General features: G+C 32.7%; 1 protein-coding gene and 1 long non-coding RNA gene across 2 annotated transcripts; both read left to right on the top strand.

Moving 5' to 3' along the window:
• Window positions 1-11,185: 11,185 nt before the first annotated feature.
• On the top strand, window positions 11,186-15,123 carry LOC112287180 (uncharacterized). The gene is made up of 3 exons (XM_024529931.3): window positions 11,186-11,469; window positions 12,564-12,633; window positions 13,260-15,123. The coding sequence occupies exon 3, from the start codon at window positions 13,366-13,368 to the stop codon at window positions 14,782-14,784; it is 1,419 nt and encodes a 472-aa protein (XP_024385699.1). The 5' UTR covers window positions 11,186-11,469; window positions 12,564-12,633; window positions 13,260-13,365; the 3' UTR covers window positions 14,785-15,123.
• A 1,979-nt stretch (window positions 15,124-17,102) lies between these two features.
• LOC149988242 (uncharacterized) lies at window positions 17,103-18,570 on the top strand. The gene is made up of 2 exons (XR_016505087.1): window positions 17,103-17,246; window positions 17,417-18,570. It is a non-coding gene; the product is annotated as an uncharacterized LOC149988242 (long non-coding RNA).
• Window positions 18,571-22,793: the final 4,223 nt, after the last annotated feature.

Genomic DNA, 22,793 nt, shown 5'->3' with positions numbered 1-22,793 from the left:
ACACCTAATAATCCAAACAATACCAAATTTTGAACTATAGATGTTACACCAATTGCACAAACTAGCTAAAATTGTTAGCCCTAATTATATTATATTAAATCCCAAATCACAAATACAAACCCTAACTTTGAACAAAAAATTTTAAGTCCTCAAATACCTTCCAAAAAGCACCCTTATGCTTTTAAATAGAGCTTCAAGCTAGCTCTTAAATCCTAACCTCCGATCTTCAAATGAATCCCTATTTTGCCCTAAGTTGTTGTTTTAGTGGCTAGAGGTCTGATTTTGACCCTGTCTCACAAATAGTCGATCCCATGGGTATCAATCTAATCTATCCTAAGGATTTTTTAGCCCAATCCTACTCTCAACTTAATCTTAGTACCAACTATACTAATTATTTACTTCTTTAACTTGATTTTATCAATTTATGGTCTTTCTAAGGTAGTAAAAGAGTCTCTACAACCTAGAAGGTAAAATTACTAATTAACCTTCAACTTTTAACTATTAAGATAAAAAAATGGCCTAAGAGGCTTTTATTAAAGCAATGTTTAGATATCTAAAATTATAATTAAACTAAGATAATTATATATTAATTAGAAATTCAATTTTGATTATAATTTCACTATATATTTGTATTACATCTCAACAATGCTTGAGTAATAGCAATTGAATCATTATTTTTTGTCTAAGCATTTATTAGAATCATTTCAAAATTAAAAAGAGTTAGAATATTATGGACTAATTTTTGGAGTTGATATTAGCTACTTTTACAATAAAAAAACATCAAAAATTAAGATATTTCTATTTTTTTTTTGGTCCAAAAATGACTATAGTAACCATAGAAGATTAAGATATAATTCCTATCCATCCATGCTATAACTATTTTTTCTACTTCAAATATCTTACCACCATTGTCCAATAGCAAAATCAAAATTTCTTAGCTTGATGTTACTACAAATTAAAATAATATTCACATCAAATTGCTATAGTAATATATCAAGCTCTAATTATATATACATTAGCTATTATAAATTATTATTATAAACTTGAATATCTAAAATCTTATTATAGATAGTTATAAAAAAAATTAGTTAGAACATTAATATTATATTGGATGCCTTTGCAATTCTTCCAAAGACGTAAATTTATTGTTACTTCAAAAAATAATATTAGATAGATGCTTCTACATGTGTACCAAACTATTTTAAATAATTTAATGTTCTATGTGGCTTGCTTTTTGGACAACTAGCTTTTAGATTTTATAACCTTATAGTCATTGATGCAAGCTCCAACAACTATTTAAAAATCTTTTCTTATTGGTAAGACAATAGTAGTTCAAAGGTACAATCAATAACATTAAAGATATAAATAAGATCTTTGGAAGAAGAAAATTAATTTTGTAATAGTAATGCAACTAAAAAAATAACATTATTTACTAAATGATACTAAAGATAAAAATCTTCAACCATCAAAATATCAATGTTGTATAGTATTCTTTGGATCTAATGTTTATATAGAGAGTTTTAATGTATTTATCAATGTCTATATGTAGAGAAAGTTTTTAACATCTAATAGAGCTTCTATCTATTTGATTTGCTCAAATATAAGATTAAAAGCATATATAGATACAGGTTTTATAATATTTATAAAAAAAAAAAATATTATATTGATAACAAATATGAGCTTGTTCTAAACTCTCATGTGCATTGATTTCTCATTTTTTTTTCTCAAAAAAATAAAAGAGATAAATTTACACTTTTTAAAGATCTTTAGTAGACACTTATAAATACAACTTCAATGCCAAATATTGATCCTTGGCTTGCAACATAGTTGCACTTTCAAGGTGAAGACAAGTATATGTTTAAGCTTTAAAAAATGTTTCTTGTATGATATCCATGTATTTTGTAAGTATTCAACAATTACATAGACAACTATGGGAATATATTTAGTAGAAAGAATAGATCATTTTATATTATAAAGCTTCTCAAAAGTAGCAGTCATAATACTGATTTAATCTACAAAAAATAACAATCAACCTACTTCCAATTCAATTATAAAATATTTCTTACAGTTGGTTAACATTTTTTTTGAAAGTGCCAAATATAAAGTAATACAACTACCATAAAATATAAAAAAAAATAAAAAAAAATAAAATATTAATACCAAATTTTAATTAATATCAATAAAAATAGATAAAATATTTTTATATAATTGAATTATTTGAAATAATATCCAAAAAAAGAAGGATTTTATTTTTTTTCAAAAAAAAGTAACTGCAAGAAAATTTGATACTTCCAAATTATATATATATATATATATATATATATATATCTTATTTTTTTATTGCATTCATAGGTAATATGATAATTAGTGGCATGCAAGACTTTTATAAAGAAAAAAATAGAAAAATGACTATTAAGGGCAATATGATGTAGTTATTAGAAATCAAAATAAATAATATAAGTAATTATATAAGTAATTATATAATCAATTATAATTTCTTTCATCTAATATAGTCACTACATTTTTTTGGCCACATTCTTGCAGTAAACATTCAGCTTGTCATCTCTTTCTTTACTAATTGAAGTTAGTAAGTACTAAAATGATTTATGAATAATTTGAGGCCCATGATTATAGTGACTATTTTGTACTATCAAGTCCTATTATATACTACTATGTAATCAACCTGTAAGCAATTCAAATAGGCACCTAATCAATTTGCTTCTTTTGTTTTGTTAGCAAATAAAGTCATTTTTCTTACTATAATTTTTTTTTGTCAAATTTAAAATCTATGCAATGCTTGTGAAGATGTCATTTACAAACTACATATCCTTGAGTATGTACAAAATTATTGTTAAGGACATGAATCTTGAAGAAAAAAAATCCTCAAAAAATATCTCTTATATCACTAAAGAGAAGTAGAAAGTCACTCAAAAGGTGATGTAATATTAAACTAGAGTAGCTATTACCAAAAAAAAGAAGAAGACTAGAAAGTCTCAAAATAAGACTAAGGACCAAAAAGACGTTGACAAGAGTGAAGAAGGCTTCACTCTTGCCTCCATATATACTCTTAACTAGGAGCTACATGGCAATATCTTATAGGACCTCTAAAACGAGTTGACTTTGTTAGCCACACATCTTAACTTGCAAGGCAAGTTATCTATGTATGTGCCACATAATTAGCTTGTTTCATAAGCTAATACATAGAGTTAACTTGCTCTATAAGCCACCAATACTTAGTTAACTTGTTGGCCAAGTTCTTATCCTACAAATACATCTAAAGTCAAAACTGCAACTGTGAAGCTTCTAAGAAGTTAATCTAGAAGACTTTTTGAAATTAATCTATATTCACCTACTTCTACCTAATCATATAAATAACTATTGGGATAAATATATATGTCCATTGTCGTATAGTATGATTTGCTATCTAGATATACATTTGTTATCTAGTTGTAGAGAGTGTAGCTTAAACCTTTATATGAATCTTATGTTAGCCTCCCAAAACTCCTTTATTTTGCATAAAACTCAAAATATAACAAAATCCCTTCAAAACATATTTCTCTTGCGAAGGGTTTTCTTATCCCAAACTTTAGAAAATCAAAACTCTTGATCGAACTATTCAGTTTGTCTCAACTTTACAAGATAGGTAGAAGTCACCCTTAACTTTTATCACAAAAAAAACCAACTACAAATTCACTTCCGATCTTTTGGCATCTAAGAAACCCTAGCAGATGCTATAAACCCTAATTTACAAGCATCTGAGCACTATTTTCTTAATATCTCAAGAATCCAATACTCAAATATTATAAAACTTATGCACAAAGTTTACTTATATGAAATTACACATTCTTTGAAATTTTGAGCCAAGACCTTGTCAAATTGCTCAAGATATAGCTCAAGAGACAACCACTAGTAAATCGGGTTATTTACTACCCTTAGATTGCATGCACTGACTTCAAAATCCAATAACTCCTTCTCTTTAATTTAGAATCTAGTAAGTAGTATGTGAAAAGTGTAGCTGCAAAAGTGCTCTCTCTAGTTGCGATCGCTGATCCTCAATTGCTATTTGTACACGTACGTTATGCCAAAAAGAGTGACAGTAGTTCCCAAACCAATACCTTACCTTTGAGCGCTTGTATCTCCTTCATATAAACTCCAAACCATACAAAAATTGCATCAAAACCATAGCCAAAAATCTGAACCTTTTGACCTTAGCCTTCAAAACTCGAATGGCTTCGAGAAACTAACCCTAATCCCTAATATGGCCTCAGGCAGCCTCCTTAAAGCCCATTGGTCATGATTTTTGACCAATAGGAATAAAGGTTTTCATCATTCATCTCCATTCATCTATATTGGTGCTTTATTTACTCCCTTTGCTACCAAAACCCTTCTTCAATCCTTTTTCTTATAAGATTTTCATAATTTATGCTCTAAACACCAAATAAAAGAACCAAAATAAGTTTTCAAATATCACCAATGTCTAACAAAGGTGACTCTAAATATTTAGAAGTTACTATCAACCAAAACCAATCTTAAAAGCCACTATCAAAAGAAAATTAAAGTTATACAAATTCTATAGTAATCTTTTTAAACAACCTCTTCTCAAGGTAATAATCAAATTATATTCTACAACCAACTAAAATCTATTAACATGGCTCTCATCATATTACTTAGTAAATTATATATTAAATACATAATTACATTATTTTCATATAATAGCCAAACTACAATACGACATAGTGACCCTTATTCATATTTTTTTTTTATTTCTTCAAAACATTCAAAATATCTCTTTGATATGTGCATTATATTTTTTGAAGAGTAGATAGACTTTGTTTTCTCTCTTTGGATAGTATGCACAATATCTAAAAAATTGTAAGACTACAATGCAGGGTGAGAAGAAAGATAATTGAATATATAAAAAATTATAGATTAAATAAGGCAAGGCAAAGAAAAGAAATAATTTAATATATCTATTGATTGTTAATTATTGTTATAGGTAAAATCTTCATAATTGTACAAACTTCATTTAAAAAATCATGATTGAATTAATTCAAATATAGATGATGGTTATAATGATAAAGATGATCTAAACAATCAATGTGTTGATTTTTAATAATGGATGGATTGATATACTAAAACCTTAGGTTGATTTAATAGTCTCCTTAAATAAATAAAAGGAAAAACTTACTACCATAGAAATCTTAAAACTTTTTTTCTATATTAAAATTAATGCTTAAAGTCTTTTAAGGTTTGGCATAAAACTATAAAGTTGTTTCAAATGACATAGTTCTTGTATTATATGTGCAATAATTAAAATATATATTTTTTTATTTTGATGAATTATATATAATTATTTTACAAATACTTCTTAAAAAAATTACATAATATGATGTATATTGCTAAAATTTATAAAATAAATATATAAATATATGAATTTATAATTTTAATTATTTTAAAGCTATAATTTATTCCAATATTATTAATAAATATCAAATATATTTTAATAATTTATAAAAAAATATTAATAAGATATTTGAAATCTTACTTATATTTTATGGTAATTTATTTAAAGCTAATATAAAATATAATTTTATAATTAATATTTAAAATTAATTAAAAATTAAAAATTAAAAATATTGATTTAAAATAAAATACTTTAAAAACTAAATAAAAATCACATAAGTTATTTAATAGTATATGTAACTACTTTTTAAAAATTATTTAAATTATATTTTTTTAAAACCATATTCATAAGTTATTTATTTAGATACATAATATTAAATAATTAGATCAAAATGTATCGTGATTGCTTACTAAATAGAACAAATATTATGTTGCAAGCTAGTATTAAATAGCAAGAGAATCCATTGTGATCCATCTATATTAAGTAGAGAAAAATACAAGACATAACCACAACATATAACAATAAATTAAGTAATAAAATTTTAAAACTCATAGATTTCTTTAAAATATCTTAATATTTGTAATTTTTGTAGTAAACAATACATTTAAATTTTGAATTTTAGTTTTGAAAACAAAATTTAATAACATGTAATATAAATAAGTATATAAAAATATAAAATACTCATATACATATACATATACATATATATTATTATGAAGTTCTTAAAAGTATTAAATATAATTAGTACAAATGCAAGGCCTCCCATGATGAGTTCAAAGATAGCTTAATGTAATAAACTTCATATTTTTATCAATTTAACATACAAAGGGTATATAGAGGTTTTCCAAACAATTTAAGGTGCTTCATGATATACAATTAGATTACAACCAGAATACACAAATTCACTCTTCATTCTTTTTGCATTGTAAATGTAGTCAATTCTTGTTGAAAAATATAATCTCCACACGTTTTTTTTAATACGAATATTAAAATTAGGCTATGCTTATAAAATTTGAGGGGAGTTGAACATTGTTGATTTTCACCCAAAATTTGAATGCAAGTTTGCACTTCATTTCAAATTCAGGTACTAAATCTATGGATTTGAAAGCCAATGAAAGAGGTATGAGAAGGGTTATCCATATATCTATTCCTGGAAAATTTTAGAGTTCTTTTGTATTTTGTATTTTTAACTCAAAATGAAATAAAATATAATAAAAAAATACATACATGTATTCAAGAAAATAGAACAAATTTTATGGGACATGTATACTATTGGCTTCTTGTTATTTTCAAACATGATACACATTAACTATATACATATATATATATATATATATATATATATACTCATATTTACTTAAGCAGCATGAAACAAATACTTGATACTTGGATTGGGGATTAAGGCAATTATATGTATAGCAAAATAATATCCAAATTACTGTGATCTTTAAATACCAGCACACATGTAACATATTCTTCAACATTCATCATTTTATGATAGGCATTTAGAAAGACATTCTATAAAATGCAGCCATCTGATGATTTTCTCAAGGTTAATAAAAATTCTTACCATATAGTCTCAATACTATCTCAGATAATTTTAAGAATTTTAACAAATGACAACAGTACTTAATATTAAGTAATATTGAATTTTCAATATATCACTCTGTTTAAAATTTCATAGAAACGATGTAGAATAGAAAGCACATAATTTTTTCATTTGACAAAAATAAGAGATGTATTTTGAATGGCATGAAATTTGAGATTCCATCAAGTTATTGGAAATTATTTCTGAGTTTGTACAAAAAGTTTACTTTGTCACAAACATTAAATAAAATTTAAACATTCTCAACCAGAAAGGAAGAAGATTAATTAGATTCAATAGGGGCCAAGATTTTACCAAATGTAAAAATCCATTCGATTAATAAATTTCTGTTCTTTTCTGTTTTTCCTTTTTCCTTTTTCCTTTCTATCAGAGTTACATTCTGTTTTGCACCAAGTTTTGGATTGCTTCAAATATAGTAATTACGTGGGTAAAAAAATGGGGGGGGACATAATAAATATTACAAAAATCTGCAGGTCATGTGTTTCTGGAAACAAAAAAAATTGAAAAATATAAAATTGAAAAGAAATTTTTGAGAAATTAAGTACTAATCTTAAACAAAAATGAATAAAATAAATAAAATGAAGTTGATTATTGGAGTACTCACACTTTTTGGTACACATGCACACATGATTACTCTGTCTACATCTTTACACTTGTAATGAAAATGTTGTTTCTAATCTTTTAAGTTACGTTACTTTGGTTTTTTAAAATCACAATGGCCCACAGTAGTGTGAAGACAAAGCTTGCTACTTTCTAAGCACAAACTCCAAAGTTGATGAAGTTGTTCCAGCAAAGGTTTGTCATAACTGAATCACAATTCTATAGCCTCAGAATTTGAACCTATTTGCCTATTCTTTTAGCACACTAATGTAACTTTGAGAATTTTTCTTTGTCAACAAAATTTCTAGTTTTCATGCTTAAATTGGACTAGAGTATGTAGATACAAGCATTGAGGCCCTTTGGTTTGGGAGTAGCAATCCATCTCAGATGTATTTGGAAGATGGAAATTAATTAATTATATATATATATATATATATATAGTTAAAAATAGCATAAAAAGAAAGAAAGAAATGTCACATGGGGTGTGACTCAACTCATAATACAATTGAGGTCCATAAGGTGTGGTTCTTGGTATGAAACTTGGATGTTGGATCTATTTCAACTATTAGGTACTTAAATGTGGTTAGAATTGGCTAATAGTTTTAGAGAAAAATTTGGATGAATTTATGAATGGATGGACGAATAAAAAATGATAAAAACTTAAATAGAAGCACACAAACAAAGACCATTGTCTTTAGTATATGAGATATATGAAAAACAAATAGGTAACATTTGTGATGCTTAAAATAATAAGTTAGTCAAAAGAGTTATGTGGTTGTTAACTTTTTTTTTGAAGTCAATGTTTATTATGCAATAATATATATATATATATATATATATATTATTGCATAGATTTGATGACAATTTGAGTTCATGGGAATTTAATACTAAAAAGAAATATTGTCATATTCAAATATCTTTCAGGCAAAGTTTCATATAGATACTATCAAGAAAGTGCGATTAAGCCTTATGCTCCTGAAATGTAAGAAAATTTCCATGAAATAGCTTTGCACTTCACTTAGAAATTTTTAATAAAACATTTTTCTCTTTTAGTATGTATGGATATACATGTGTATATATATATTTATATATACATACACTCACACACATAGATATGAAAAAATTGTAGGTCTTGGACTTGTTTTTTTGTGCAATAATAAGTTTAAAAAAACATACTGTTTAGTTAAGGTCTGAAGTAACAAAGAAGAACTCAAAGTTTATAGACCACTAAAACAACTTGTTTAGTGATATGAATGACTTCCAATCCTTCACAGAAGTTTCAAAATCCAAACACATCCAAATTGCAGGAGGTTTTGTATGAAACACCTGCTTTGTGTGATTGTGAATCATGCTTAATTATTCAAATGTTAGGTGTGTTTACAAACATCAATTTTTTGTTGAAGCACATTCTTGGAAAATAAAAACTTTTTTTTTTTTTTTTTTTCATATGTGTGTATATGTATGTATGTATATATATATATATATATATAAATGGTTGTGTGTTTATGTATAAATGTTCTGGGAGTGCATGTATGTATACCATAGTCAAATATTTGAGGTGACCATAAGGAGTATTGCTTTGGAACAAAACAATCATGCAATGTTTTGCTTGTGTGCCAAAGAGGATAACCCAAATACCTTATATATATATATATATATATATATACATATATAAACATGTATATAATTGCATAAATAAATTCTAAAAAATAAGTGAGATTGGGGTTTTCAACTGCTCCTCCCTTGATAGCCAGTGATTTGCTCACATTCATCAAACTCCCAGAGGGAATCACACCATCATCTCATCCACATGACCAACCCCACATAAGGGCACATTCTCCAGGTCATCAGGGCTGCTGCTGACTCAGCCCAGCCCCCCCTCCTTTTGGATGAGGTCCCAATTGCCCTATCTCCAACATTGGTTAGACCCAAGGGGACACTCATTCACAAAACAGAAAGACTGGTTTTGAACAGTGCTGCATAGATTATTATGCAGCAAATATATATATATATATATATATATAAGACACAATCCCATGCTGTGGTGTGAATAATGAATGCCCCCCCCTCCAGCTGACTTCAAAGATTTTTTTTGGGGGATTCTTGGTTGTTGCACCAAGTGGTAGACTAGCAGAGAACTCATCCACTTAATGAATTGTTCAGTATTCTTCTTGGGTGCTTACCATTGACTCTCTTTTTGGGTTTATGGGTGGTTTGTTTGTATATGTGTTTATGTGTGTGTGAATATATATTTGATTACATGTAAATATATGAGTGATGACTTCCTAGACCATTATGGGGCCCAACATCCATACATGAAACTGTGTTCCAGCCAGTGATATGCTGATTAGTATGTTTATGGTTGTCTATTCATCCAGAGGAGTTTGACCATACCACTTGAATTGTATTTTTTATTTTTTTTTATTTTTTATTTTTTATTTTTTTTCATGTTTGCATTGTATAGTGTGTCGAACATGAGGTTGCATTCCTTCCAATTTTCACAAGGTCAAACTAAATTGTTAACACATATTTGTTTTGAACAACAAGACATTTATCAGAATACATGTATCACAAAATTTCAGGCAATGAAAAAGGGCATTCAATAGGGGAAACAAAATAAAATAAAAGATGTTTTCATGTCTGTATTGAGGGAGAGAATTCCAGCAGTTATTGGTGAGGTATGCTTCAAAGAAATTCCATGTAAAATAAAACTTGATTAAATTGATGAACAGTCGATAATTAGAAATAAATTTAAGGCATGAAATATAGTAATGGATTGTCTCAACAAAATTTACTGATACTTTTACATGAAAAGGAAATGAAGGAAAAAGAAAAAAAATGTGACTGATGCCAAATAGCCTAATTGCCTCCCTTGTTTTGTTGTAAATATATTCCATATGCAGCAAAACCTTCTCAGGTGCAATCACAAATGCTTCCTCTGCACTTTCTTCAGAATGTAATCAATTTAGTTTTAATTAATTTCATAAATTTAATCTACAACTACTTTTCATTCTTGATAACATATTCTTCTTAAGACAGGATCAAGGTAGCATTAGAAGGGAAAACACATGATGGAATATAGAAGAAGGAAAAGAATAAAGAAGAATGGAGAAATAAGGAACGAAGACAAAGAGAGAATATAATTGGATAAGAAGCGAAAAGATAAGCGGAAGTAAAGACGCTGGAAGAAGGAATGAAAAGGAAGAGAGAAAGAAAAGAAAGAAAGAAGAGAAAGAGAAAGAGGAAGGGGAAGCGGAAAAGGGAAGGTGCGCCTCACAACACTAATAAATCACAGGGGATGCTCGGGAGACTGGGTAGACCAGGGCCGCGATATCAAATTTAGTCTGAACACTTTTTTCATAGACTGGGTTCGGGCTTGTGATTGGGGCATTTGAGGACTCATACAGGCGTAAGGCGCACTGCACGGGCACCAGCTGACATGGCACTTCGGAATTCAGCTCACGTGGCAGCTGATGTGGCGCACTAAGAAAGGTCGATCCGACTACGACCCTGCGCCGAGCACAAGCCACGGTGTAGGGGTGGGAGACGAACGAGCGACGATTATCAAGGACAGTTAATTTTTCCTCTTCTTTAGATCGGGGGTGTTTTGGGAGCAGTTGGTGTGGCGTTGCGGTCCTTGGATCGCCATAGCCAGTTAGGGGAAACAGGAAGTTTGTTTCCCTCTCGTGGCGCCAGAAGGATAGTCCGGAGAGACGGAAAAGAGAGTTTTCTGCATGCAGCTTTCGCTCTACTCTAAGTTGTTCGCTTCTCTGGATGCTCCCTTTCATGTCTAGCTCCCGTTCGCTGCCACAGGATCCAGCGTCTCGCATCGTCAGTGTCGGACATTTTGATGAGCCTGGTAAGGAAGGGGATCTAACCTGCGTGTTTTTCATAGCAGGAATGTTCCTTTGGATATATGTGAGAGGCGGAGCGTGATCGATTGGAGTATGGGACATGACGTCCGTTGCTTGAGGGAGGAGAGGAGGGTTAGAGATTGTGGAGTAGTGGAGACCGGACCGGGGTGGTGAGTGGCTATGGTGGATTGATTAGGTTGTTGATGACGCAGTGCGAGTGAGTTGTGATGTAAGACAAAAGGTTGAGGCGAGACGAGGCGAGGTGAGGTAAGGCAGTGAGTCTGGTGCGAGTTATGCCTAGTTTCGAGTTTGTTACGTAGGATTGCTTTACTCCACACCAAGGAGTGCCGCGAAGTGTTGATCGTAGTGTTGCTGAGACCCTAGTTTTGAGAGGATCGGTGTAATGGTCGTGCTGAGTTTTTAGTCTTGGTAGCCTTCTGCTTGAGTGTTCGTAGAGGGCGTGTAGGTAATCCCTGCGATCGGGACTATGTTTGGAACTTTCCTCTTGACTTATTACTCTGTTTCTCTGTTTATAACTTATTCTACGGTTTTCTTGAGGTGATCGGTGAAAACAATTACTGCAAGCGAGTTGTGGTTCGGAGACAGGCTTTGTCATCGGAGATGTTCAAGTTGAGGTTAATGTAGCAGAATATTTATATAACGTCGTAAACATTTTCCGAGGGCTCTATCTGTTCAGTGTGTCAGAAGTTCTCTCGAAATACAACTTGCTACGTGCAGAATTTCCTCTCAAAAGTTTCAATGTAGGAGAAAACTGACTGCATTTGAGATGTCAGAACTTGAACCAAGGGTGTATGTCTCTTCTCGCTCTCCCACTTAATCGGGGATGTAGTTGTATTTATAGTGTGATCCGTATGGTTAGGCATCTCCAGTCGCTATCACTGTCTTCTTTCCTATCAAAGATTGTTTCGACGCACAGGAGCCGTTTGTTTGACTTTTCGTTCTTTTACAGACATATACCGGGTATTTATGCAATGCTGTAATTCATTAATTGAATACATGGGGTTTGAATGTAGGACTTCCTTGGATGACCACAATTTTCTATTGCATCCATATTGAAACATATGATTCTTCCCTGCAGGAAAATTGCGATGCAAGAAGACTGCGTATGAAGACATTTGGAAGCTGTGACCTGTCACTTACACCCTCAGGTGTGTTTGTCGTGCACTCTGCGTTCTCGCTGAATATTTCATCTACTCTCATCCAGTCACTTATAGAACTTTCGGCGTTTTGTCGACTACGTTCCTTCTATTTGCGGCTCGGCGTTACTTCGTCTCGTCCTCTGTCCATTATGCGCGGAGCTCCTGGCACTTTAGTTTTTGTTCTTTGAGAGGATCGCCTTGATTCCACCTGTATCTTAGCATCCAAGCGCGTTTTAGTCAAGAAGGAGTTGATTTCGTCATGCTTGTATCATCGTTTTCGGTTAAGATGACTTGGAGGGGACGAAGCTGATGTATGACGGTGTTGCAGGATGTTTTCTTTAATTCTTAGGTTTTTAATAGCTGATACGCTTATCTGTCTGATAAATCGAAGCGTGGCTGGCAGTTAGATCTCTCTACCATACTCAATTGGTGGTTTTGTAACTGTTTTTTTTTCCTCCCCCCCCCCTTTTGTCTAGTGTGATCTCAAATATAGGGTTTTCCTATTTGCAAGTGGGAAGCCTAATTGTTGCGACACTTGATCCTATGAGTGTGGAGTTGGTTGTCGTGCTGATCGTTGTGATGGAAAGTAGTGTACGCCTGATGTATTGCTCTGAGTCAGCCTCTTTCTGTTTCAGTTAATTCAAGGATAACTGGGAATCCTCCTGTCCGGTTTGTACTGGTTCCAAGTTGGAAGTAAGACTTCAAAATTTCTGAAGTCTCCGTTTACAAATCATATTCGCGATGGAGAGCTTTGCAACACCGTATCCAGTGGTCTTTTGCGACGGAGACCAAGAGCATGATAAAGGTGTCGTGGGAGTGCACTCTGTGCTATCTTTCAAACGGTTTCAAGCTTTGATGAGTCAGAAAACAGGAATTCCTGCCAATCAGCTTTCAGCGGTATTTGTTTGTCGCAGAACACTGAAGGATACAGATAAGCGCCAGAAACTTCCCATCAACGAAAACACAAATTTCAACATTATCTTAAACCAGCATAATCCAAGCAGAGAGAAGGACTGTCATTTTCTTGTTTCGATCAAGAAGTCGAAGAAGGAAAGGAAAGGCACCAGGAAGCGCAATGCAGAAGCAGAGAACGCAGATGATGAGGATTCGAATTCCTCGAGAGGAGATTCCTCGCCTTCAGATGAACGGCCTAAACCTGGTTGTGGCACGGAAGAGCCCTTTTCTCCCCATTCGACGTTGCCACCAGCATACTTACAGAGGTCGTCCTCACCACCTGCTACCCCGTCACCAAATGCAAATGGACAGAGGATAAGCAACAGTTCACCGAATGGTAAAGTTACCATGACAGCAGCTGAAGGGAAAGTGGAGCGGACTCTACTGAGACGGGAAGGGAAGGGACAGAATGGTTTCGCCAGTCCACGTGCAGGATGGCAGAATGGAGGTATGCTGAACCAGCGAGTGGAAGGTTTCTGTCTTCCTCCAGCTGGGAAAGGGGAGAGTCCTCAATCTTCACATGGTCAAAATATTGAGGAACGACGCAAAATGGAGAATAAGGCGTGGGGGGCGCAGGAAGATGCTGCTGACCCTAGTAGACAGTCGGTGAGAATGAACGGTCATGGAGCTGCTCAACAACCGAAGCACTTTCTGCAAGGTCCTCTGGTGGACCTATTCCTCCAAGAAAGGTTAAATGATTCTATGCCTCACAGTCCTAGTGTGAGACCTGGTTTCAATGGAATGACAAGGAACAGCATCATGCAGAGCAATGCTCCTCCTATGACCTCCCGCTCCTCAACATTTTCATCAACCCCTATGTCAAGCGCCTCTCCATCCCCCACGAGGGGTGCAATTGGCAGTTTTCTACCTCGAATGGTAACGGGCCAGAGTAATTCGTTGATGCTGCAGCAGGCCCAAGCACACATGTCTCATTTGCAGCAACAACATCAACATCACCAGTCGGTTGCGATGTCTCCTTTGGAATTTTCAAAACTAAGTGGGGTCTTCCGAAGTCTGGTGGGAAGGGAAAGTAGAGGAGACACTCAGAATATATGTAAACTCTGCTGTATCTGGCAGGAAAGGAATGCTGCAGAGCCCCCTTTTCACTGGTGTGTGAACGACACCATTACCATGGGATTCAGGGGTCCTTCCCCAGCCGGACCTATAGGTAGGCCAGGCAGACGGCCTGTTGAAGCGGCAACTTAGATGAAGATGGAATCTGTGAATATTTTTGAGTGGATCTATGATGCACTCCATGTTCGTGTAGAGTGTAAAGGGTTCACGACAAGGTCTGTAGGAGTGGACCTCTCTTAAAAACTTGTGAACAGTTAGCAGTAAAGTAGGATATTGACGATAAAATTCGGGGAGTCTAGGCTTCAAAAGACATTTGCCAAGATGCGCATGCGGCGAGCTTCCCATAGTTGGGGCTTTCTTAGTACCCCTCTCATCCCAGCCTGCCTTTTTGCTGTGTGCGTTCACCAACCCTGTAGCATGGCTGTATCAAAGACTTAAAACCCTAATATAGTGAGACAATTCTTTCCTGATTATGTACTCGTTCTGATGCCTTCTGTTTGTTACAATTACATACATTTGCACATGCAAGACATGTTTCTAGGTGCAAGAGATTCAAACTAACACTGAAACAACCACTTTGTGTTGTAACCATCTAATTCAATTTGAATTAGATTTAAGCTTTCAGATGTATTACCACCTCACTTTAAAGACATCATTTTGTGCAGAATAACATGTAAAAGACACATAGTTATCAGCTCTATGCCAAATGCCAAATGTTAAAGAAGTGAGCTCATAGCTCCAACTCTTATGTAGTGTTGTGGAGGTTGCAACCGATCTTAGTATTGTCATTCCGATACTCAGACCATCGGATGTCCATGATTACATTTGCTAGGAGGGAACTTGCAATCATTACATGTTGTGAACTTGACGCAAAAGTAGATAAATTAAATAGGCTAATGCTGCACAAAATAGAGCTGTCAAAGAGGCCTAATTGGTGGTGAGGGGTGTGCAAGAGTCTCGGAAAGAGGCCTCAATGAATTGGAATACTTTGCCAAGTCTATCAGATTCTCTAGCTACAGTCTAAGTTCGAAATTTATTTAGTAGTATATTAGGAGGCTCAGTGAAGAAAACTTTAATTGAAGACTGAGTAGGAAGTTGAATTGATCTTCTTTGGAGAGTTGAATATGTGAGTTGATCTACATGCATAACCAAGGTTTAACATTCACCAACATTAATGAAAACATGTTTGACATGTGACATAGCAAACATAGACATATGTAATCAACTAACAACAATTTTTTTCCACATATAGTATAATGGAATGAAATAATGAAGTTCAAAGCAGAAGCATACCAATTACTCCTATCTTGTACAATGGTTTATGTATGTTTGAATAGCAGCTACACTTGAATTATAATTGATACATAGTTCTATACTTGAATGAGGTGAATAGGATCAAATTACATCTTCAAAGCAAAAAAAAAACCTCATATGGTGTAGTGAAAATTGGTAAAAAAGTTGCCAATTCAAGGTGTAAATTTCAAATTTTCTTTCAAAGGCTCTACTTGGAAGATCCAGTCTTCAATTAAAGTTTATGACTTTTTTGACTACATTTTCTTGATTATTATCTACTTCTATTAGAAGAGGTGTCATTTGTCTTCTTTTTAATATATCTATTATCTTATATGGCCCAAGGAGAGAGATATAAAACATGAGATGGATCTTTATAAAATTTGAGAGATATAATTAATAAGCAACTAGATTGATTTGTTCACAAATAAGAAATGGTAAAAGTGTAAGTCATCAAATTGACTCAATGGTATTTTTAGAACAAAAATTGCACTTGTAGTGCCCAAATCACTAGTCTTAGGTGAATATTAGCTTAGGAAGTCTAGATAAAATAAAATGTTAATGCAAAAATCAAATACAATTCAATTGTAGGAATTTTAGGATAAAATCTCAAATTCAAAGGAGTATCTTTTAGGCGACTTGGGCATCTTTTGGAGTATCTTTTTGGTATCCATATGATTTTGGAAAGATGTAGTTAATGTATATGGACCGGATACAGTACGGTACTGAGTACATACTCTATTGGGTACTGGTCAAAGGAGGTTCCTGGATTTTTTTACGTTATTGGCCGTCGACATGGGTCTGGAGCGCTCCGGATTGTCTCTCTCTTTCTTTTGTTTTGTGTTTTTTAATCAGAAGAGCTCCGAAATTTCCAGTCTGTTGCGGCTGGAGGAATTCCCCCTCCCTTCGTTTGTGGTTTGCGGCGGCTCGGTGAGCTGAAGCAAAGTTGTATTGCTCTCCCTTCCGTTTGTTTTCTGGCTCGGATCTTCACTGGGTTCTGCGGCGGTGGGAGAGCGCCCCAGTAGTCCTATTATTGGTGACTCGTGCTGAGGTGGCGTCGACGGCATAGGCGGAAGAGTGGTGCTACCGGTTTGGAACTGATACTACTATTGCTGAATCTGTTCAGTAGTGTGGTTGTCGACAACGCATGTTGCTTCTCTCATCCTACGACCCTCGTTTGTGGGATCGGCGGAAAGTAGGTTGCAGTAGAGTTGGTATCGATTTGGCTACCGGTGGGTCGGCTAGGCTATTCCGTGGAGGTGCTTAGTCAACTACTTGTTGTCAACCGAAAGCGGCGGCAAATCGTGAGTGCTCTATTTTCTCTTGTTCCCTTTTTGTTGCTGTTTTCTTTTTGTGTTTTTACTGCGACGTTAAGGCTGCAATCACAAAGCCTGAATTTTTTTAAAGCTGAGAAGTTGTTCTGGCCCTCGTCGACTTGTGTTGTTGTTCCTTGATCCTTCTATAACTGTTGCAGTTCAATTGAGATTACGGTGGAAGCGGCTGGTCTTGGCAACGAATTGCACTATGTGTGAAGGCGGAGAGACTACTTGATACTTGGGAGCTGTCATAGGCTTCCTCGATTTGGTGTGCAGTCAGATGCTACGGGAGGGTTTGGTGACTGATCCACTACGATAAACAGGTCCTCATCGTGCTGTTAAATCTGGCTCGCGAGTTACAAGGAGGGATTCCGGATTGAAGCTCCACCGACTCCTGATCAACGAGACTCGTTCCGGTTCTGTCTCTTTGACGGGGTAGGGCAATCAATTCTCAACTCTCTCTTCTTGCAACACTCGCCGACAGCAATCTTAGGTTGCTGTCGTTGCTGCCAACAGCAACGCCACAGCTCCTCGTCACGCCCTTGTTCTCCTCAAATTCTCTGTTCGTCCAAGAAGAGCTTTGGCGCGTGTCGTCATCGTGCTTTAGCTGCTGATCCATCAGCATTCCGGTGGCTGTTAGTCATAGTGTGCTGGTTTTAACTAGGTTTTTGACGTCTAGAGTGACTTTTATTGGGGTGTCGATTCGATTGGTTCAAGGCAAGTTAATCTGGTGGCTTTAGGACGTTGTTGATAGCGAATTCTTGAATCACGTGTTATTGATCGTAGTGGATTGGGAGCCTCTTTTTAATTATATTCAGCCCCCTTCCATGTTCTCTCGTCCAATGTGAACTTCTTGGAACACTTAATGCTGCGCTTGTGGTGACTCATAGAACTGGTAACAGAAGTCTACAGCTGCATCGTTGTTGAAGTACGAGCATCACCGGCAATAGAAGAGGATCATTCCCATCAAATGCACTTTCCGCTTTAAACTAGAGGGTCACAAGTTCTGCCCACACTTCTTCCTTCGATGCAATCTAGAGCCGTGGTGCCAATAGGGTGGAAGTCGAATGAAAAAAAACAAAAAAAAAGAAAAAAGAAACTTCAGATCACAGTAGTGGCTGTCGGTTTCTGCTAGTAGTTGGTCGCAAAATAATTGGTGCCTGGACGGTAGCTACAACATCGATCGATCCACAGATGGCTGGGAGCGATTTCAGCTGAAGAAGTGTTGGTTATAAGAATTTGGAATCCTTGTTGAGCAGTGAGGTGCAATTAGATCAATAAAACCATTTGGACTTTATTTTTTTTCTTTGAACCATGCTTGGGTCTTAGAGCAACGAACATAGGTTATTCATGGATGGAATCATTGACTTAGATGAATAATTCATGAACAAAGTTTGGTCAAGAGAATGGATGAATTTGTGGTAAGGATGAATTCTTAATTATGGATGAAATATATCCTTTGATTTTTAGATAGGATTTTTTTTTTTTTTTTTTTTTTTTTTTTTTTAAATAAGGAAAAAAAAATCTTATAATTGTATAGGAGTGTTAGAATTGATTGATTGATTCATGTGTAGAATGGTTGTCAAGTGTTTTAAGGATTAATAAGGTTATGTAAAGTGCTTGAAGGAATCTTTTAAGAAGGATTTAGAATATTATTTACTTATAATTGAAACTTAGGATAATTAATTGTTGTAGACTAGATAAATTTTTAAGTAGTGAGGATTTATTTTAATTTATATCAAGTCTTTGGTAATCCAACTTATTATAAGGACAAACAGTCTTGATATTAGAACAAAATAACCATACTTTGTTGCCCATGTGGAATTGAGATTGTTGCTTATAATGGGCATTTGCATTAATCTTTTGACATTCTTAATTTTTTTTAATTGTACCTTTATTATTGCATATAGTTTTAATAAATATTTTGTCAAATCTTTTGTTTGAAGATTATCAACTTTTAAGAAGTCAAAAGCAAGAAGTCATAGATGATAATCATAATTGATAAAAAAAGATATTTTTTGAATTAAAGAATATATTATATTATTATAAGCAAATTCTATCAATGGCAATCAAGTTGTCCATTCACCTTAATGGTAATTGATGGCATACCTCAAATATTACTTCAAAATTTAATTTACTTGTTTCATTTGTCCACCAATGAAAAATCAAAGATAGTTTTATGTCCACCTTGAATATCTTGAAAATGATTCTTAAAATTCTTGTTATAAATTATATCTTTCTATCTAATTTAATATTCCTTGGCAATCTATATTTATAATAAATAGGATCAATTTTTTTTTGACATTTCTTTACTAATGATAGATTTTTTACATAATATAAATTATATCATTTTAATGAAATAATCTACAATCATGAAAATAAAATTATATAAACTTGAAATTAAAAGATCCTTAATAAAATCTATAGAAATAGAAGGCTATGATTAATTTGATTTAAGTAATAGCTAAAGAAGTCTATAAGGTCAATGATAAGAAATTTTTGATCTTATACAAAGTTTTTAATTGCCTTCTATATATGAAGCCACTAAAAAACTTTAGATATTAGGTCCTAAGTCTTATTGTATTTAAAATGGCTTGAATTGGAGAAGTCATGACAAGCTTAAAGAATATATAATTGAGCTTCATTTGCTAGAACATATAAGCAACCTTTGAAATAAAATAATTATTTTTAAACTCTAACATAGAAATATCATAAGCCTTAAAAAAATTGTTCTTAATATTATGAACAAGAAGATTCAAGGACATACTTGATTGAAGTTGTTTAAAAAACGTTGAATCAATAGCCAATATTGATTTCATGCTTAAAGATAAAATTTTATTGGCTTCAAAATAATGGTTTGTTGTTGATCAAAACCTATATTTCATTATTTTGATATAAGATAAGAATATTTAAAAAGAGTGTTTTTTTTTTTTTTTTTTTTTTTTTTTTTTTATTTTGCCAATAAATGATCTTGAAATCAAATTATGTCAAAAATATGCTTCAACAAGCATGGTGCCAAGGACATAAATCTCAAAAAAAAAAAAAATCTGAATACACTCTCATATCACTCAAAAAGACTAAAAAATCATTCAAAGATAATAATATATTGAACTAGAATAGCTACTGCCAAAGTTAAGAAGACTGAAAAGTTTTGAAATAAGACTAAGAATTAAAAAAGTATTGATAAGAGTGAAGAAGGCTTCATTCTTGCCTCTATATATACTATCCAATTAAAAATTATGTAGTAACGTTGTCATATTGTAATTACTTATAGTATGTAAAAATTAGTTAGAACATATGATATGTTTATAAGTCTTGGTATATGTTAGAATGGTTAATAGATTAATTTAAAGAAAGTAAATATAAGAAACTTTATTTTAAATTTTATCTATTTTGATTATGACATTTTAAAAATTATAGGACTTAAATGTTTAGTATGAAGCCTTGAGAGGAGATTAGAGCCTAAAGATGAAAATCTAAACTAATAAGAGGCTTATTGGAAGGGATGAAAGTAAAATATGGTCAAATGAAGGCAAGGAATGGGGATCTTTATCCTTATTGGTCGAAGGCCATACCCAATGGGCTTCAAGGAGGTTGCCCAAGGCCTTATTAGGAATTAGGGTTTTTTTTTTGAAGTCATTTGAACTTTAGAGACTAGAATCAATAATTTTAGATTTTTAGATACGGATTGGGTGCAAATTTTGTGTGATTTGGAGTTTTTATGAAGGAGTTATTGGCACTCAAAGTTATAGTATCAATTTCATACCTACTGTCATTCTTTGGGGCATAACATACGTTTACGGAAAGCAATGAAGGATCGGCGATTGGAGTTGAAGAGAATACTTCTTTGACTACAATTTTCATATATTTTTTGATGAATTTGAAGTTTGGATGAAGAAGTTGTAGAAAGTTGAAGTAAGTACATCCAAATCAAAGGCAATAAGTAAGTGATTTTGTTCATAGTAATGGTTGGAACCATATCTTAAGTTTTTGGACGAAATTTTAGCTCAAACCTTTTGGAAAAGGTAGATTATTATATTAAGAATCTATATATACATATTTTGTGGAATTTGAATGCTTAGTTTGAGAGATATGAAGAAAATTGAATGTAGATGTAGATATGAAGAAATTTGTTGTGGTAGTTGTTAGAAGTATATCAGTACTTCATATAAAATCAGAGTGTGTTTGAACGGTCCAATTAGAAGATATGAGTTGTTGAAGTTCAAAAATAATATCTTATAAGGATATATAAGGATTTAGAGTTTTTTTATATTATATTTTACATATTTTTGGGAACTAAAGACTTATATGTTTAGTGTAATTTTTTCTAAAAGTGATATATATATATATATATATAAACTTGGTCTTTCTTATCTCAAGACTTGATTGAACAATTAGTGACAATCAAGAGTCCAATGTATTCTTGACACAAACTCTCTCTACTATGACAATATCTTATAGGACTTCTAATATGTGTCCAATTTTCTAGACATGTGTCTTAACTTACAAGATAAGTTTCTTATATGTATGCCATATTATTAACTTGTATCACAAACTACTTATATTTGCAACACATAGCTAATTTATTGGCTAGGTTTTTAACCTATCAATCAACTATAAATATGTATAAAATCAAATATGCATCTATGAAGCTCGTAAGAAGCTTTGCCAGAAGTTAATATCAAATTTATATATATTTATCTTCTACCTAGCACTTCTTATCTAGATAAGTATGTATGTCCGTGAAACTACCTCTCTTTTTAGAAATGAGTTCTACGAGGAGTGATCATCATATGTTAAAGAAGTCGAAGATATAGCAAATTATATTTGTTACATACTTTGGTCTTCGTTCTTTTCAAAGGTGGTTGATAGGTCTTTTTAACCATTAATAATGTCCCATTCTAAAATAAAAAGACTATCCTATTATTTGGCCATTATTAAGGCCTTCATACTTCTATCAAACAAAACATTTGTAAGACCATCAAGAATTGTTCCTATTTCCAATAAAATCACCAAACATCAAGATTTTTTTCTAAGATTATAATACCAAATGCATTGTATCTTACCATCTATTTAAGAAAGAACTTGTCATTCTTATATCAAGGATAAGAACTCGATGAAAGCAAATAAATAAGTGAGACTCTCTCAAAAAAATATAAAAAATAGAAATAAAGAAATATGTATAATAAAGAGGAAATTAGAATGACTATTACCAAAAGACAAAGAAACTAGAGACTTTTGAAACTAGATTAGAAGCAAGAAAAGAATTTATAAGAATGAAGAAGGTTTCACTCTTGCTTCTATATATACTATCTATTTAAGATCTATGTAGCAATGTTCTATAGGAGGTTCGATTTCAGGGCAAAAAGACCACCATATTATTTGATTATTGTTGAAACCTTTGTAACTTTCTTCAAACAAAACATTTGTAATACCATCAAGAGTCGTTCCTACCTCCAATAAAATCACCAAATATCTAAATTCTCTTTCCAAGTCATCATATCAAAAGCATTGTATCTCAATATCTATTTGAAG

This window comes from Physcomitrium patens, chromosome 10 (assembly GCF_059467195.1).
Source record: "Physcomitrium patens ecotype Gransden chromosome 10, ASM5946719v1, whole genome shotgun sequence".
Classification (NCBI taxonomy): Eukaryota; Viridiplantae; Streptophyta; class Bryopsida; order Funariales; family Funariaceae; genus Physcomitrium; species Physcomitrium patens.
Note: the sequence above shows the minus strand (reverse complement) of the source record. Positions and strands in the feature narration are given on the sequence as shown.

What these genes read in the sequence shown, in the direction of transcription:
- LOC112287180 (XM_024529931.3), top strand. Translation starts at nt 13,366, where the DNA reads ATGGAGAGCTTTGCAACACCGTATCCAGTGGTCTTTTGCGACGGAGAC.